This window comes from Sebastes fasciatus, chromosome 5 (genome assembly GCF_043250625.1).
Source record: "Sebastes fasciatus isolate fSebFas1 chromosome 5, fSebFas1.pri, whole genome shotgun sequence".
NCBI lineage: Eukaryota > Metazoa > Chordata > Actinopteri > Perciformes > Sebastidae > Sebastes > Sebastes fasciatus.
The window spans coordinates 20,090,045-20,108,251 of NC_133799.1; the positions used below are offsets into that span (position 1 = coordinate 20,090,045).

The 18,207-nt window shown below is 41.6% G+C and overlaps 1 protein-coding gene across 1 annotated transcript; it reads left to right on the forward strand.

The window, feature by feature from the left end:
* The first annotated feature begins 798 nt into the window (after positions 1-798).
* On the forward strand, positions 799-13,391 carry hapln4 (hyaluronan and proteoglycan link protein 4). The gene is made up of 7 exons (XM_074635634.1): positions 799-948; positions 2,268-2,400; positions 7,165-7,354; positions 7,624-7,796; positions 7,977-8,092; positions 9,244-9,430; positions 12,129-13,391. Exons 1-7 carry the CDS (start codon positions 946-948, stop codon positions 12,512-12,514), a joined length of 1,188 nt encoding a protein of 395 aa, XP_074491735.1. The 5' UTR covers positions 799-945; the 3' UTR covers positions 12,515-13,391.
* The last annotated feature ends 4,816 nt before the right edge of the window (positions 13,392-18,207 follow it).

The following is an 18,207-nucleotide window of genomic DNA, read 5'->3' on the forward strand; positions in this document are numbered from 1 at the left end:
ACTGGCAACTACTGTTTCAGAGCAGTGAAGAAGAACTGATTGCAGTTTGTCACATGACAATTGCAAACAACAACAGTGCGGTGCTAATGGAGAGTGTAACGGTAAAAAAAATATTTATATTTATTTATATATATTTATATATATATATATATATATATATATATATATATAATAACAACTATATTTTTTATTATGCTGGTATGGTATGGTATGCTGGTATATATATATATATTTATATATATATATATATATAAATATTTTTTTTATTATGCTGGTATCGGATTGATACTTGGTATTGGCCGATACCGCAAGTTCAGGTAATAGCTATCGGGAAGGAAAAAATGGTTTCGGAACATCTCTAGTTGTTTATTAATGTGAATTACTGTACCATTATTATAATGTGTAACAAGAAGAACATCTGAGATAAAGTCTATTCTTTATTACTCTTCTTCAGCCATAAAGTTGTTTGGGCGAATTTGATTTGTCTTGATGACATGAATTAGTCTTAATCGGCAGTCATAGTCTCAATACTTCTATTATTTCAATTGGTCTTTAATAGCAAGAATGTTCCGCCTGAAAGTTAATGAGATTTCACTGCATTAACTGCTGCAAACTGTGTGACACTCACACCAATAAGTGACACTCTAATGGGCTTCAATAAGACATTCGCAAACATTAAATCAGTGTGAAATCTTTGCTGTGATTGACTTCTCCACACAGCCTGCACAGTCAAATGTGTGCTGCGTCATCGGAGGACTGCGGGACCCACAAACACCGGTGGTTCCCCTGCAGTGCGAGAGATCAGCGATGGGACCGGGAACAGAGAGAGAGAGGGAGGGAGAGAGGTGAGTGCTGCTGCAGAACAACATTTAGCCTGGCTGAGGAGTTAAACGGCGCGCAGCGGCACATCTGCTCCATCCAGGCATTAATCCTGTTGTGATAGCCATGGTAAGTTCACTTCTGTGCTCCATTAGTGCGGCTCTGCTCTGCAGTTCTCTGTGCTGCGTGGGAACTGTGGGGATGTTCATTGGACTAACCTTGAGAAAAATGATGCAGCATGGGCTGTTTATAGTGTGCAATGTGCATGTAAAGTGGCTGCTTTAGTAACTCTGCTTCACCGGGGCCTGTTCACGTTATGTACAGCAGCAGTGCTGTTACATATACATGATTATTCACAGGTCTAACAATGCAGATAGCAGTGCACACAGCTGCAGCATACTGCACAGACTGACTCCTGTATTTTGTTATGATGACATTATTTCATCCACAATGAAGCCCAATCTAAGCATGTACCTATGTGCTGAAAGTTTGCATTTTGCACAAGGCTTTGCAATCCATCATGGGTCAAAATGCACACACGTCCGCAACTGCAGTGCTCTGAGCAACCACTGCACACTCATCCATAAACCAGAGTGAGCTTGTAAAGATAATTAGCACTTGACCAGAATAAGCAGCAGTAGCTTCAGGAGTATTTTATCCTCCATTGGTCACTGCCAGGGGAGATTGTTCACATACTCTGATGAGAGTTTCAGAAAGTGTTGTAGTCTCTTTCAGTAATTGTGATGGCTTCATGTCTGCATATATTCCTTTGTTTACTGTTGGCCTCCTCTGAGACAAGCCTGTTTCCCTCAAAACTTTCCAAATACTTCCTTTTCCGTCAACCGCCACTTGGCAGAAAAGATTAAAAAAAAAAGTGCCAAACAAGCTTTAAGTTCCCAGTGAGGACTATCTCCTCTTTTCATACGGTGACTGTGAGCTACACAGCAGGCTGTTTAAAACGGCTGTGTGGCAGACTGTGACTTGAAAGCATGACTCTCAAACCGAACACAGTCAAGTCACAGTCGGCTAACCTTATTTTCTTGTTTTGAGAAAACTGAACCAATCAATTATCTGCTGCTCTTTGTTTTGCTTGGTAACATTTAAACACCTAAAGTATGAGTTCTCTGGTAGGGGTTCAGCATGACTGAGAGGCAGGACACACATATGTTTTTTCCCCCCCCAAGTTGCATGGGATATATTATATGTGTGGTAACAGTCTATAATCAGTATGTGCAGTAAGTTCTACCAGAATTTTCAAACCAATGTTGTCACTACCGTTAAGTTAAGCCCCCAGTCTCTAACACTGAAGATGTGAAGCTATTGTCCCTGGTACTCTTCTCCTATGTATTTTTAGGTCTCGATTGTGCCCCTGTAAGGCAACTGTCTGGTTTCTCCATTTCCGTTTAACCTGTGATAACCACAATCCTCTGTTGTGTCCCTTCCTACAGTTCTTAAAGCAGCTGCGGCCTCTGGCCTTTGGGAAAATGTCCTTTGTGCTTTTCATCCTGACTTCTGCCCTCTCAGTGACTTCCCTGCCTGCTGACATCGACAAGGGAAGGAGGAAGGTGGTGCATGTGCTCGGTAAGGAAAAATATATTTCTTTCCTGTGTCCTACAAGCGGCAACCTCCGGTGCTGAGGAATGAAGCCAACGCTAAAGTGCCAAAAACTAGAGGTCCTCAAATGGCCACTTGAGGCTGGCTCCAAAAGCGAGTCAATCCCCATAGACGGTTAAAATGTCCAACTCTACAGCAGAAATAAACATGTTTACAGCCTCCATTCATAACAACCGGGAGGGTCGGGGGGGGATTTGTTCATAGAACTCACTTGCTTAAATGAATTAAGGCTAATGGTACGTGTCCAGTACCTCCATCCTTTCAAAGCTTCCCATTAATTGTCTATGTAAACAGCCATGCAATGCATTCTGGTAGCGTGGAGGCATGATTCGAGAGACGGGGTGTCACATAAAGTTGAGGTCTAGGCTACTTTATGCAAATCAGGGGCGTCCGGCGCGACTCGCCGCCTCTGGAAACTCCCTAGAAACTTTAAACTAAGCGTTGTCGATCCAAAATAAAGACTGTATTGAGTACTGATTCAGCAGCTGCATGGCTTATTTCTCGCATAAAATGTTTTCAGAAACATTTTGGTGAACTCATTTCGTGTTATAAGAGAAGAAAGTTTCCAAACGAGCCGCCATGGTGCTTCCGGTTTGAAAGCTGGGAGCAGCAGCCCACGATGGAAAGCGTTCGTTCAAATCAGGTGCCCAGTGTCTTGTGTCTAGTAGCAGCCCATCAAGCGTTCAATGCTGGGGAGTGAGGTAATCCCTCGTGATAAAACCCCCCCTGTGGACATGTACCTTTAGAGTTAAGCCTAATGAGGGCGTGGCTGCTTTGAGTGACAGGTGGGTGCAGTATCAGGTCGCTAGCTGCTAGCGGTCTGCTCTGCTGACTTCTATTATATACTTCGTATATTATATAGTTTATGGTTTTTTTATAGCTCAGAGAAGCAAAGTCAGGAGCTCTTCATTATGCACTGATCTGCTGTTACAGCATATGCTAGAAAATATGGAGGATACACAGTCTGCAGAGGTCACCTTAGAGTTATTGAGATGACACCTCTAAAACCAGGAAAACTGCTGTCGTTAACGATCCAAAGAAAGAAAGAAAGAAAGGAGCAAAACCAGCTCCAGCCTTCAAAAGAATCCAATGAAGGATTTTAAAACTGTATTTAGGAATATGCACAGAAACACGCACAGTATTTCCAACAGTATTCTGGGAGCGAACGCTGCTGTAACTCTAGAATATTAATACATTATCAAAGATGTTAATATCCCATAGCACTACTACCAAGTATTCACTTGAGGACTGTAATACATTCCTAACATTTTACCTACTCAGAAAATTAATGACATTAGGGATTAAATTAATCGACTGCATGAGACCTGGCTGTCCATTTCATCTGCAATGTAGAGGTTAATAGACATCTGCTCTGGTATTAGAAGATATTCTCCAATGACTGAACTCCTCGTATGCATTATATGTAATCTTTGTATACATTCTTACAGATACTTTGCAACTAGTAACAGCTATTGGATTAAAAACAAGAAACCTACAAGTCATTGAGGAGATGCTATACCGGTACTTGCCTAATTGACGCGTCGCCTTTATGTAGCATATCGGTTGAATAATCCACATTCCCAAACGTCCATACAGCCAAGTAACTCAAGTGTATTTATTTGTACACCATCAGGTCCATCCACAGTGTTGACGGCGAGTTTGCATGCAAACGAAAAAATGTCTCAATGGGATGCTACACATGACGGTCAAAAACTGTGTGTCTCTTCCGATAAACAACACACCTGGTCTGTGATTACTGATTCACCTATTCATACTTTCCATGTACTCTACATACCACCTACTGTGCAAAAGGGGAATTACCACTAGTGGCTACATACTACTTCATATACAGACACATATAATAAACACAATACAAACATGGCTCCAACAATGATATAGTGGAGTGGAAAAGTGTATTTCCCTCTGAGATGTAGAGGATTGCAGGTATAAAGTTGCATAAAATGGAAAAAGTTAGGTAAAGTACCTCAAAATACATTTCTTTTTGATGCTTAGGTGGTTGGCAGGTAGCATCATAGACTGTATATAAGCAGTGGACGTAGTCACCGTGTTGTCACCCATTGGTTTGTGGACTGCCATTTTGAAGCGTGTCACAAGAGGGTGGAATTAAGTACAACCAAACGCTGAATGAGACATTTTTAGGAGACCAAAAAGGTTATAATTAGGGCTGTCAATTGATTAAATTTCTTTATTGCGATTAATTACATGGTTGTCCATAGGTAATCGCAAATGAATTATAAATTTTTTTATCTGTTCAAAATGTACCGTAAAGGGAGATTTGTCAAGTATTTAATACTCTTATCAACATGGGAGTGGGCAAATATGCTTGCTTTATGCAAATGTATATATATATTTATTATTGTAAATCAATTAACAACACAAAACAATGACAAATATTGTCCAGAAACCCTCACAGGTACTGCATTTAGCATAAAAAATATGCTCAAATCATAACATGGCAAAGTCAAGCCCAACAGGCAACAACAGTTGTCAGTGTGTCAGTGTGCTGACTTGACTATGACTTGACCCCAAACTGCATGTGATTATCATAAAGTGGTCATGTCTGTAAAGGGGAGACTCCTGGGTACCTATTGAACCCATTTTCATTCACATATCTTGAGGTCAGAGGTCAAGGGACCCCTTTGAAAATGGCCATGACAGTTTTTCCTCACTAAAATTTAGTGCAAGCTTGGAGCATTACCTAAAAATTGCAAGTTTTGCTAATGCGTTAAAAAGATCCCCCCTTCACACAGGCACTCTGAATAACCAGCAGGAGTCACCAGTTAACATGGTGTTCTTTGTCTTAACATCAGCCTGTTAATGCGTTGGGAAATAATGGTTCTTAAAGTTTTGATTAAACACCACTCTGCTTTCATGACTGCTGGTGGTAAACAACTTTGCAGAGAGCGGTAAGCAGTGACATGACTAATTGCTGGCTGGCATTGATAATAGTTGGTGCCTTTATCTGGTCACAACACAGCAGAAAACCTCTTGCAGCCGCTCATTAATGTTTACACCACATCTGTGTGTGTGTGTAGTGTTTGGCTAGTCGGCACACACACACACACACACACACACACACACACACACACACACACACACACACGCACACACACACACACACACACACACACACACACACACACACACACACACACAAACAGCGTCTGAGCAAATGTCTGCCAAAAATGCAAATAGGTCTTGTTAATGCCCATTAGGAGAAGAGGCCTCTGGTTACCATTAGTCTGGGGTCATTTTGGTGAATTGCTCTTGAGAGAGGTTGAGGTTTTAAATTTGGAGAGGGGTAATCTGGTGATAGATCTGGGCAGAGGAGCGACCAACACTTTCCCCCCACTATTGATATGCTGGATGTTGAGTCACTAATGTGACAGCACAAATAAACAGCACACGCTTTATTCTATTTTGCGGGCGCCTCACTGCGCGTCGTATCCCTCACAAAGAGATGCAAAGATTTTACAATTAGAATAAGAGTTACAAGTATTGGCTGTGTCGAGGGTGATTGCGAACCGCATGGCAATGGAGAATTCCTTATGCGTTCGCTTGTATCCACCACTTTTATTATTATTTACCCTTAATTTAAAGGTCCCATATTGTAGAAAGTGAGATTGCCATGTCTTTTTTGATTATAAAGCAGGTCTAGGTGCTATATAAATACTGTGAAAGTGTCAAAACACTCAATCCACAGTAAAAATGCATACATGCTTTAAACGTGCAGGCAGGACTTCTGTAAGGTTGTAATGTCCAACAGTTGATACCTTGCAAAAAGATATTCCTAATTTTTCGTGCGTTTTCCTACAAATGTCCAGCAACATGTAAAAATTTCCGCTCGTTATAAACACACAGTCTTTTCAAAATAAACTTCCGTGTTCACAGGAAACTACTTGGTTAGGTTTAGGTAGAGATCATTGAAGGGGCGTTACTTAAATACGGACGTTACGTGACAAATAAGTCAACATTTTGGTTAAAATACGGGAGTGCGTAGCCTAACTTACGTGACCGGTCTCCTGGGAGAGTCTGGTGTTTTTTGGAGCCACCCATCCACCCTGACCTCCTCCCTACACAGCGTTTCTCGCCCTTTATACTTCCTGGTTCACAATGACGTCGATTAAATTGATTTCCTGGGACACATACGAAATGCAGTGCCTACTTTTCGTAGGTATAGCTACAAACGGTGTAAGAGTACAGCCCGTGATATCACAACAAGTGTGAGAAAAATAAAGTTTTTTTTTTTTTTTTTTTTTTTTTTTGGGGGCATTTTCCATTTTTTATGACAGGACAGTGGATAGAGTCTTGAAAGGGGGGAGAGAGAGAGTGGATGCGGAAAGGGCCACAGGCCGGATTCAAACCCAGGCCGCCGCGGTCAGGACCAAGCCTTAATATATGGACGCCCGCTCTACCAACTGAGCTAACCCAGGCGCCCAAGGGTTTTTGAACATTAAAGCATGTAAACATGTTCTAGTAGAAACCCAAAATACAAGTATGAACCTAAAAATGAGAATAATAGGTCCTCTTTCATCAAGTTGCATGATTCAAAACATAGATTTCTGTCCATGACGGTAGTGCTGTATCAATGACAATCATAAGAGTTATAAAACATCAATCATTTGCAAAGTATAAAAACAGTGAGAAAGCAGACGAGCAAGATTACAGAAAATGTTAGATAATTATCATTTAGTGCTTTTCTTCCCACAGAGGATGACACCGGAGCGGTGATTGTGCAGACGGCTCCTGGTAAAGTGGTGACACATCGCGGTGGCTCCATCACTCTGCCCTGCAGGTTCCACCATGAGCCGGAGAACATCGATCCTGATCGCATTCGGATTAAATGGACCAAAGTGACTGATGCACTGCAGTTTGAGGACGTCTTTGTGGCACTTGGAAGGTAAAATGTTTCAATCGATTTGTATCTATTGTTAGTTAGAGGGCCCAGTCCAACAAATGTTGATTTGACTGAATGATTTTCGATTTATATCACTATAGATGCTCATCACACATTCACAATGTAGTATTTCATTTTCACGAACCCACTCATATATCATAAAAACCTACATTGCTCTTTTCAGCAGGCTATAAAGTAAGGGGTGCCACATAAAGTCCACCTTTTTTAAGGCCAATAATACATACTTCTACATTTCTGTCAAATCACCCCAGGCAGCAGCGTGTGTTTGGATCGTACAAAGGCCGTGTGTTTTTGGAGCAGGCGGGACCAGGTGACGCCTCAGTGATCATCCAAAATGTCACACTGGAGGACTACGGGCGCTTTGAGTGTGAAGTCACTAACGACATGGAAGATGATACGGGATTCGTGAACCTTGACCTTGAAGGTCAGGAATTAAAGATGCAACCAGAAGGGATTTTGTTCAAGCTTTTGACATTTCTAACGCTCGACTGGCTCTTGTATAAAGTGTTGGCCAGAGAGATAGACCAGTTCACATGAGATTCAAGTGAAATTCATAACATTTATAGGCTCACACTGTCTGAGGTCTGTTTTCTGTCACCTGTAGGAGTGGTGTTTCCCTACTACCCCCGTGAGGGGCGCTATAAGCTTAACTACCATCAGGGGGAGGATGCCTGCAAACAACAGGACGCCATTCTGGCCTCTCACTCTCAACTGCACAAGGTGAGTTCATGCCTTTCCTGTGGTTCAAATGTTTGTCATGACATGAGAGACATGACAAGGGTAGAAGGCACAGATCACTACCAAGGAGACATGTCCATAGTTAATCGCAATTAATCACAAATTTATTTTCTGTTCAAAATGTACCTTAAAGGGAGATTTGTCAAGTATTTAATACTCTTATCAACATGGGAGTGGGCAAATATGCTGCTTTATGCAAATGTATGTATATATTTATTATTGGAAATTAATTAACAACACAAAACAATGACAAGTATTGTTCAGAAACCCTCACAGGTACTGCATTTAGCATAAAAAATATGTTCAAATCATAACATGACAAACTGCAGCCCAACAGACAACAACAGCTGTCAGTGTGTCAGTGTGCTGACTTGACTATGACTTGCCACCTAACTGCATGTGATTATCATAAAGTGGGCATGTCTGTAAAGAGGAGACTCGTGGGTAACCATAGAACCAATTTTCATTCACATCAGAGGTCAAGGGACACCTTTGTAAATGGCCATGCCAGTTTTATCTTGCCAAAATTTGGTGCAAGTTTGGAGCGTTATTTAGCCTCCTTCACGACAAGCTATTATGGGATGATTGGTACCAATGGATTCTTTAGGTTTTTTAGTTTCATATGATGCCAGTATCTTCACTCTAGCTTTAAAACTGCCCGCTACAACCTAAAAAATGCAAATTGCGTTAATGAGTGAAAGAAATTTGTGGCGTTAAAACAAATTTGCGTTAACTTTGACAGCCCAACTTTTAATCAGTGACGGTTATCCCTGCAAACTCCAACTCCAACTTAATTTAGACCCTGGTCCCTGCAGTCGAAATGCAATGAGTTCCTCAAAAGGTTCTTAGTTCTGGGGGAAAGTTCCTGCAGTGGAAACGGGGCTTTAGTTGTAATAATGCACCTACTGGCTACAACCCTCAGTCATAAACTGCTTTATAGCAGCAGTAAGTCTGAAATTCAGAATATGTATATGACCAGTCCAGACATTTTACTGCAGGCCCATCCTCCTATTTAAAAAAAACATATGCATTAAAGTTCAGAGTAATGGAGTTATGTCAGAAGAGATAAACCTCTTAATAATGTATTTAATCCTTCAGTATGACCCGCTGACGTACATTATCTCCCTCCACAGGCCTGGCTGGAGGGACTAGACTGGTGCAATGCTGGCTGGCTGGAGGACGGTTCAGTCCAGTACCCTATCTCTCATCCCAGAGACCAGTGCGGCCGCAAGGACAACCCCGCTGGCGTGCGTAACTATGGCTACAGGCACAAGGAGGATGAGCGCTATGATGCTTTCTGCTTCACTTCCAAGCTCAATGGTGAGAAACAGAGGGAGAGACGTGGGTTGGCGTACATAGTTGTGTGCACAGGCTTGTGTGTATCTGAAGATCAGAAGCACTTTGTAGTCCATCTACATGATCATACAAATAAATACAAACATGCAGCATCTGATTGGAAGAGAACGAGACGGTGGCGGAGCAGGATTGTTGTGCTACTGTATAGAAAGAGGATACATCATGAGTGTTGGACCGTGGGGAAATAATAGGCCCATGTCTCTGATCTCTGCCTGTGATCTCGCCAGCCTAAGGCCATTGGATTTAGATCAGCGTGTGTCGATTCGGCCCTGCTAGGTGCCACAGTGTCCTCTGGGTGCCGAGCATCGCCTTTCATCTCCCAGTTCTTTTGATTTACATCATCCCCACAGGGAGTGTGCTAGTGTCTCCGTCACACACCTCCAGGTTCACAGACTCAAAACTTGGGGAAGTCAGACGCTGTGTTTGTTTCTTGCATCATGAAACTTATCTGTAGTGTCGGTGTAGTCAAACATGTCAGGCTGTTCTCATACACCGTTCGTAGCTATACCTACAAAAAGTAATGCACTGTAATTCGTATATATCCCACAAAATCAATTACTACGTAATCTACATAATCATGAACCAGTAAATATAAAGAGCGTCAAAGGCCACATGGGAAGAAGGTCAGGGGGGTATAGGTGGGTAAAAAAAACATAGGACTTTTGCCCAGGAGAGCGCTGTTCGTACCCCGTGTGAAACCAGAAGTCAATGTAGATTTGTTTGTCACGTAACACTTCCGGAGTTATTTTAACCCAAACCATGATCTTTTCCTAAACCTAAATAATAGTTTTTGTCATGTGACTTCCGTAAAACTGAGGAAAAACTTTTCGTAAGATATCATACGAACCGTTGTTTGAGGAGACGTTGAGGTGTAATAAAAGGTTTTACTCCATCACTTGATTACTGTTGAAAGATACCGGCAATCAGTGTTTTGATAATCAATTTTAGATCATTGGTTATGAAAGGAATAGTTTGTTATATTGGTAAATACTAGGGCTGTCAAAGTTAACATGATAACACGTTAACGCAAATTTATTTTAGCGCCACTAATTTCTTTAACACATTAACGCAACTTGCGATTTTTAGGTTGTAGCGGGCTCAGTTTTAAAGCTAGAGTGAGCTGATACTGACATCATATGAAACTAGAAAACCTAAAGAATCCATTGGTACCAACCATGTCATACTAGGGTTCTCTTGCCACCACATGCAGTTTGCGGCAAGTCATAGTCAAGTCAGCACACTGACACAATGACAGCTGTTGTTGCCTGTTAGGCTTGAGTTTGCCATGTTATGATTTGAGCATTTTTTTTTTTATGCTAAATGCAGTACCTGTGAGGGTTTCTGGACAATATTTTTCATTCTTTTATGTTGTTAATTGATTTCCAGTAATAAATATATACATTAATTTGCATAAAGCAGCATATTTGCCCACTCCCATGTTGATAAGAGTATTAAATTCTTGACAAATCTCCCTTTAAGATACATTTTGAACAGATAAAAAAATGTGTGATTAATCATGATTAAATATTTTAATAGATTGACAGCCCTAGTAAAACATATACTTTTATTTGCTTTTTTGCAAAGCGTTAGATGAGAAGATTGATACCACTGTGAGAGTGGTAGTGACCTTCTCATCTAATTCTTGGCAAGAAGTGTCTAACTACTCATTTAAATCATTGTCCATATTAGTGAAACACATAATACACCATTGGTTAACAGGGAATTTAAAAAATGCAGTTTGGATAACTTCCATCCTGCCTGTCCCTCTTTGTAGTTTGAAAGAGAATTGAAAACTTCTCATGCATTGTAAAAACTAAATAGTTTTTTATTATCTAGATAAAAGAAAACGCTCTTCAAAGAATCGTAAACAATTTATGGGATAGTCTAAACTGGAGCAGAGAATCAGTGCTTTTCCTCCGTGAGGGACAAAAGGTAGTAGGCTATGACAGAAACCTTAAACGATTGCTCATGGCTTCCCCTGTGTGTTAATTATTGCAGACAGTCTGTTGTGGGCAGGAGGCTTCAGCAGTGGTCGTGACCGATACTGTTGCTCAGTCCAGCTGGAAGGTATTTACTGAGCGTCCCCTGGGGAAATATGAGACAATATTCTGCCTCTCTAATAGCCAGCAGTCACACAAGCAAGCATAAAATCAATAGCTGAGCCAAGTGCGAACCTCAGGTTGCGGACGTGATTTTCATGATGTTGCTGTTTGGTGAAACCGTCAACCTCTTTATTCTTGGTTAGGTTTCTTTATCCTTCGCTTCTTGCTTTGGAGAACTTGTGATTCAGTTCAGTTGAAACAACTCAGCCAATCAGGACATCAATTTCTTTAATACTGCCAAGCGAGGAAGTCTCCCCAGAGGTGAGATGAAAGCAAAAATGGAAGCGTTTTAAGAGTAATTTTGAGCATTGCCTTTTCGATTTTGAGCAGCTGCCCGGACGGTTGTTGGAACCATTTGATATTCTGAACACAGTCAGACAGCGGAGCCGGGAAAACGGAGAATATCTTCCCTCAGGGCTCGACTTGTCTCTGGGGGCTCCGCTCTCTCGTTCACTCCTCTCTCTTTCTTTCCTTTTGCCCTCCTGAACAATGCTCTGTTTTCTGTCACCTTTTCAGTTGTTCTTACAACAAGCATCCTCTCTCCCTCTATATCCCCTCAGGCAAAGTGTACTTCCTCAAACGCTTTAAGAAGGTGAACTATGCGGAGGCGATGAAGGCTTGCATTCGAGACGGCTCAGCGGTGGCCAAAGTGGGTCAGCTGTACTCTGCGTGGAAGTTCCAGCTCCTGGACCGCTGCGAAGCCGGCTGGCTGGAGGACGGCAGCATTCGTTACCCCATAGTCAACCCCCGCTCTCGCTGCGGAGGATCCCAGCCAGGCATCCGACACCTAGGCTTCCCTGATAAAAAATTCCGCCTCTATGGCGTCTACTGTTTCCGCAAGAACAAGGACGAGACGGCAGGTGAGACGTCAAAAAGCCCCGCAAACAGTTTGACAAGGAGGAAGAGCAGCAACGACATCCCTGCGAATGCTACGAGGGTGATTTAAAGTGGAGAGCAAGAGAGGGGGGGATGCAACTTTAGATTTGACAGCAAAAACTGTCGCCATAGCAGCCAATTCATCGCTTTTAAAGTAAAACACTCACAGACAAGATGTGCTCATTTGCCAGAGAGAAGAAGCGAGGCTGTGTAAAATTAAGGGTGACATCTTTATTAGGATGATTTTCCTTTCGTCTCTCCAGTCAGTCAATCTTCTTAAGGAGCGTAGCACATCTGTCGGAGGTTAAACAGCAGCTTGATCATCACTCATCAGGCACACATCAGATCAGAGAGTCTGTCATGAGTATCCATGTTTACGTGAGTGTGTGCGGATCATATTTTGGCCCCCGCTGTGGCTCCTGAGCTCTCCAGTCTGAGCCAGAAACCCAGTGCCAGGGTGAACACATTCATTACTGGGTGAGACGGGATCATCTGCTCAACTATATGGGGAAAATAAAAATCCTGTACGTTTTGATTGTGCCGAGTGTAATTGCCTGTATCCGGGTGCCATGCTTAGTTAGTAACCCTCTGGCACAATGGGAGTCATTTTTCTCATTAACCAAGACCTGGCAATCTCATCGTCGGAGCTGAACAAGTAGTAAATATTGCACTAGCACTAAAATATTTGCACTTTAAATACATAGAGCTTTATTTTATGATAGCATCTTAGCTTAGACTAAAGCGAGCATGTATTGCTTGGCTGAGTAGCTGCTGAGGCTGAATAAGCACAAATACAAAGCTACAATAATTGCTATTTACCTCACATACTGCACTTCTTCTGAGCTACCTGGGCCACCAATAAATGTTACATGCAACAACCTTTATTACAGAGTATGTTTACCACTATGGATGAATGTTCTGGGAAAAAAATAAAAGTCTTGAAATTGTTGTGTTTTGATGCAGTTTTTTCTTATATCAAGAGACTGATGGGGGACAAAAAGCTTGATTAAATGAGCGGAGAAATCTAGCAAATGCACTTCCATACGGGATACGAACGTTCACTAAATGGTCGGATGAGTTTAATGGACACGGACTGCATTTATACAGTGCTTTTATCCAGAGCACTTTGCAGTTTTCACACACATTAATGGCAGAGAGCAACCATGCAAGGCGCAGGCCTAACCGCGGTGAGAAATCGGAGGTTCAGTATCTTCCTACTGCAGGACAGATCAGCGAATCGACTCGCTGACCCGGAGTTTAATGGAAAACCCGCTCTACCTGCTGAGCCACAGCCGCCCGGACCATCATCCTGCAGTGCAGTGTCTCTAAAAAGTTCATGTAGAGGCCTGTAGAGTCTACAGCAATGCAACAGGCTCAGTAAGTGGTGCTTTGTGCTAAATGCTAACACCCTCACAATCACTTAAAGCTAGGGCTGTCAATCAACTAAAATATATAATCGCGATTACTTGCATGATTGTCCATAGTTAATCACGCTTAATTGTTAATAAATTGCACATTTTTTATATCCCAAACTGCATGTGATTATCATAAAGTGGGCATGTCTGTAAAGGGGAGACTCGTGGGTACCCATAGAACCCATTTTCATTCACATATCTTGAGGTCAGAGGTCAAGGGACCCCTTTGAAAATGGCCATGCCAGTTTTTCCTTTGGCGTAAGTTTGGAACAAGCTAGTATGACATGGTTGGTACCAATGGATTCTGTAGGTTTCCTAGTTTCATATGATAGCAGTATCTTCATTCTAGCTTTAAACTGAGCTGAGATCGAAAAATCGCAAGTTGCGTTAAAGAAATTAGTGGCTTAAAATGAATTTGCATTAATGCGTTATCGTGTTAACTTTGACAGCGCTACTTAAAACTTAAAGTTTATTACTTACTATTAGATACGTCATATACTGTACATACAGGTACATACATGAAATTTGACTTCTGCATTTAACCCTTTGGTTGCTTCACTATATCTTTTTACATAGCAAATAGTTGTTTGCTGCTATATTATTGCTCTGGAAATATAATTTTGCACACTTAAGATACCAAATGAGCTTCATGACACTTTTACCATTGTGTTAAGCTACATGTAACAATCATTATTAATAGTTATGAATCAATTGTGTGAGTAGAAATCACAGTGATGAATATTTCATTCTGGAGTTTATGTGCTTCGCTCTGCCTCGTGTGCTCGAGTGTTTGCCAGCGAGAGAAACTGCTGAGCGCTGAACCCGGCTCTGAGTGGGAGCATGTTGGTGTTGTGCCAACACGGCAGAACAAACCATGTCATCATCATAGCAACCGGCAGCATGTAATTAAAGTCAGGTTCATCGCAAGTCCAACGTCATGAAATAATAGCCGTAAGTGACGGAATTGATCTGTTTATAAAAAAAATCACGTCTGTGATTTTATTGACAGCTTTGTGATTTTTTTCTTTTGATTTTCAGCAAAAAGCGTTTCTGAAATGACCTCGATGATCAAAGTTGATGTTTTTAATGATTCGATGTGTACTCTCACCAGCCCCATTAGTCTGTGCTACTGTGCGAATTTGGAGTCACAGCCACTAAATTAATAAGCAAAGTCCCGCTTGATGCACTATGACATTTATAATTTATAAAGGATTATGTATTCCGCATTGAAAGTCATTTATTTGTTTTTTATGTGCTCAGGATTGTGATGCTAACCCATTTAAAATTCACTTTGCATGCATCTTATGTAACAGCGAGGTCATCATAAATAGCAGCCTCTGATTCCCATTTTGACTGGCAAACAGAAATGACAGATCTGTACGCGGTATGCTTTTGTTAACAAGAATAATAACGGTAATATAGCTACATATTGGACCAAGTGAGAGCTCAAAGAAAGCACACGCTCCACAGATGGTGAGCTCAACAGGCCAGGCAGTAGAAAATCCTCATGAGGCAGAACATTAGAGAGGCACTGGCCTTGATTAAAGCTTCTCCACACTCCCTTTATTTAATGACAAGAGAAACAACATGCGACGTAAAGACACAGAGAGAGAGAAGAGACAGACAGGTGCAAAGACACACTGCAGAAATGTGATTGAACCCTTTAAACTAGTTTGCTCAGAAGATGACAGTGCTGTCTTCATTTCATCAGCCCTCCTCGTCGCCTTTTCGTCTGAGCATGAAATGAAATTAGATGACCCTATAACAACAGAGAGCTGCCACAGTAAATACAAAAAGATGTGATCGCGGTGGCTTTCGCTTGGCTCTCATTTATCAGCTTGTGACAGAGGTCAGGGCCTCAAAACAGGCCGGACGCAAATAGGAGGGGCTTTTCAGAGGCTGTAGCAGGATCGGTTTTAGAGCTAGAGTGAAGGTACTGAACCCATTGGTACCAACCATGTCATTCTAGCTTGTCGGAAAATAGGCTAAATAAAACGTTCCAAAGTTACGCTAAATTTTGGAGAGGAAAAACTGGCATGGCCATTTACAAAGGTGTCCCTTGACCTCTAACCTCAAGATATGTGAATGAAAATGGGTTCTATGGGTACCCATGAGTCTCCCCTTTACTGACATGCCCACTTTATGATAATCACATGCAGTTTTGGGGCAAGTCATAGTCAAGTCAGCACACTGACACACTGACAGCTGTTGTTGCCTGTTGGGCTTCAGTTTGCCATGTTATGATTTAAGCATATTTTTTATGCTAATTGCAGTACCTGTGAGGGTTTATGGACAATATTTGTCATTGTTTTGTGTTGTTAATTAATTTACAATAATACATATATACATACATTTGCATAAAGCAACCATATTTGTCCACTCCCATGTTGATAAGAGTATTAAATACTTGACAAATCTCCCTTCAAGGTACATTTTGAAGAGATAAAAAAATGTGCGATTAATTTGCAATTAATCGCGATTAAATATTTTAATCAGTTGACTGCCCTAAATAAAATGTAAGTATATTTTTCTTTGCGGGGCACCCATCCTAGATTTCCCAAGTCCAGCTATGCAACATGCCCGAGGGGTAGATTCTCACATATCAGGTTTACTGGGTAAAAGAAGGTAATAATGAGCACATCTGACTTCACTTGTAAATCAAAATTTCTTGTCCCACAACTTGTCTGACAGGCATCTTTATTAGCCTTGAGTCAATAATGTCAGACATCTGGGAGAATAAAGAGTAAACATTGATTTCCTCAACCCAAACAGATTTATGCTGCTGCCGGTGGCAACAGTAGCTGGAGAAGGTGACCTACAACACAAGACTTCACTCTTTCTATATTAACTTCATATCAAAGCCCAGGTCTGCATCATGGGCAAAATGAAGGGATGGGCTGGAAACTACTTTATATACATTTCTACAAAGCATGCACAAAGCATCCAATAGGTGAACTGCATCATTCAGTAATCAGACTAGTTTCACCTGTGCCTGTCCTCACTTTGTTTTTCTCCGTATCAGCCCCATCTTGTGGTCTATTTTATAGCCACACGGTGACATGTGCTTCTGGTGCATTTCATTGTAAATCAAAAGAGAAGCCGATAGAGAATAAAAGTGTGTTACGCCAAAATGAAACCAAACTTACCCTGAGATTTAGCTCTTTGTTTATGTATCTAAAATGCTTCCCGCTTGGAAAGCTATTACTCCAGATTGCCACCTCATTTATGGTGGTTCACTTTTTCTAAGCCTTGAAAACAAAAATGGTTTTGCTCCAGCAAATGTTTTGCTATAAGGAAAGTCCTGTCTCCTGACGGCACTTCATCTGAAGGCTGAATTTCCAGTTGTTGTCTTGTTATTCTAACATACATTAAGCCACAGGCACACTTCAGTATCTAAATAACCTCAGCGCCAAGAGTAATACTACGTATATAGAAATGTAAGACTTGTCACATCATTGCAAATAATTTATTGATTCATAGCACATTAATGTTTTAATAAATAATATCCTTCTTCCTCCATTCTCCTCCACAAATGTCTAAGCACACGATTCATGTGTTGACTGTGTACATTGCAGCATTGGAGCAATGCAACGCCTGGAGATTATCCCCGCGGGAATTAAGTTTTACTTTGCATCAGACCTCAGCATTGTTATGATTGAACACACAAACAGACGGCATATCCATACAGCATTAGCCCATGGGAAATAGCTTCTGAAATTACCCCATCTCCCTAAATGATCTCCCTTAATGCCTTATGCATTCTGTGTGTAATTCAGCCGGAGCATGCTGCTGCCGATACATATTATGCATTGAGAGCGGTCGGATTGTGGAGACGGGTAATTGGCCAAATTGTGAGAGGTTTCCCCCAGAGTGCGGGGCATATTAAAAAGGCAGCAGTGTTGGGATAATTGAAAGTGTTAACCATCTAATGGAGTGCACTGTGGCTAATGAATGAGAGAGTCTGCCCTGTCATCTATAGATGCCTCGAAAGGAAAAAGTTCGCTTTAGTTTTCACCACAGTCCGGCCTCCGTCTTTCCCATTAGCTCTCCTCTTTGGTAGCCGTCACACTGGTTTACTTGCTGGGCTCTTTCAACAATCCCCGATTTGGTGGAAAGAGAATAGTGGGAGGTAAATGAAAAACCTTTCTGCGAGTGTGTGTGTGTGTGTGTGTGTGTGTGTGTGTGCGTGTGGAAGAGATGAAGGGAAGGAAACAGCCTCAGCAGAAACACAAAGTCACAGGGAAGGACAGATTGAAAGGCAGGCAGGGAAAGCGACACAGAGAATAAGATGTGTGGAAGAGAGATAGGTGGGAGAAAAGGGTGTGAGGGAATAAAATTAAGGCAGAGA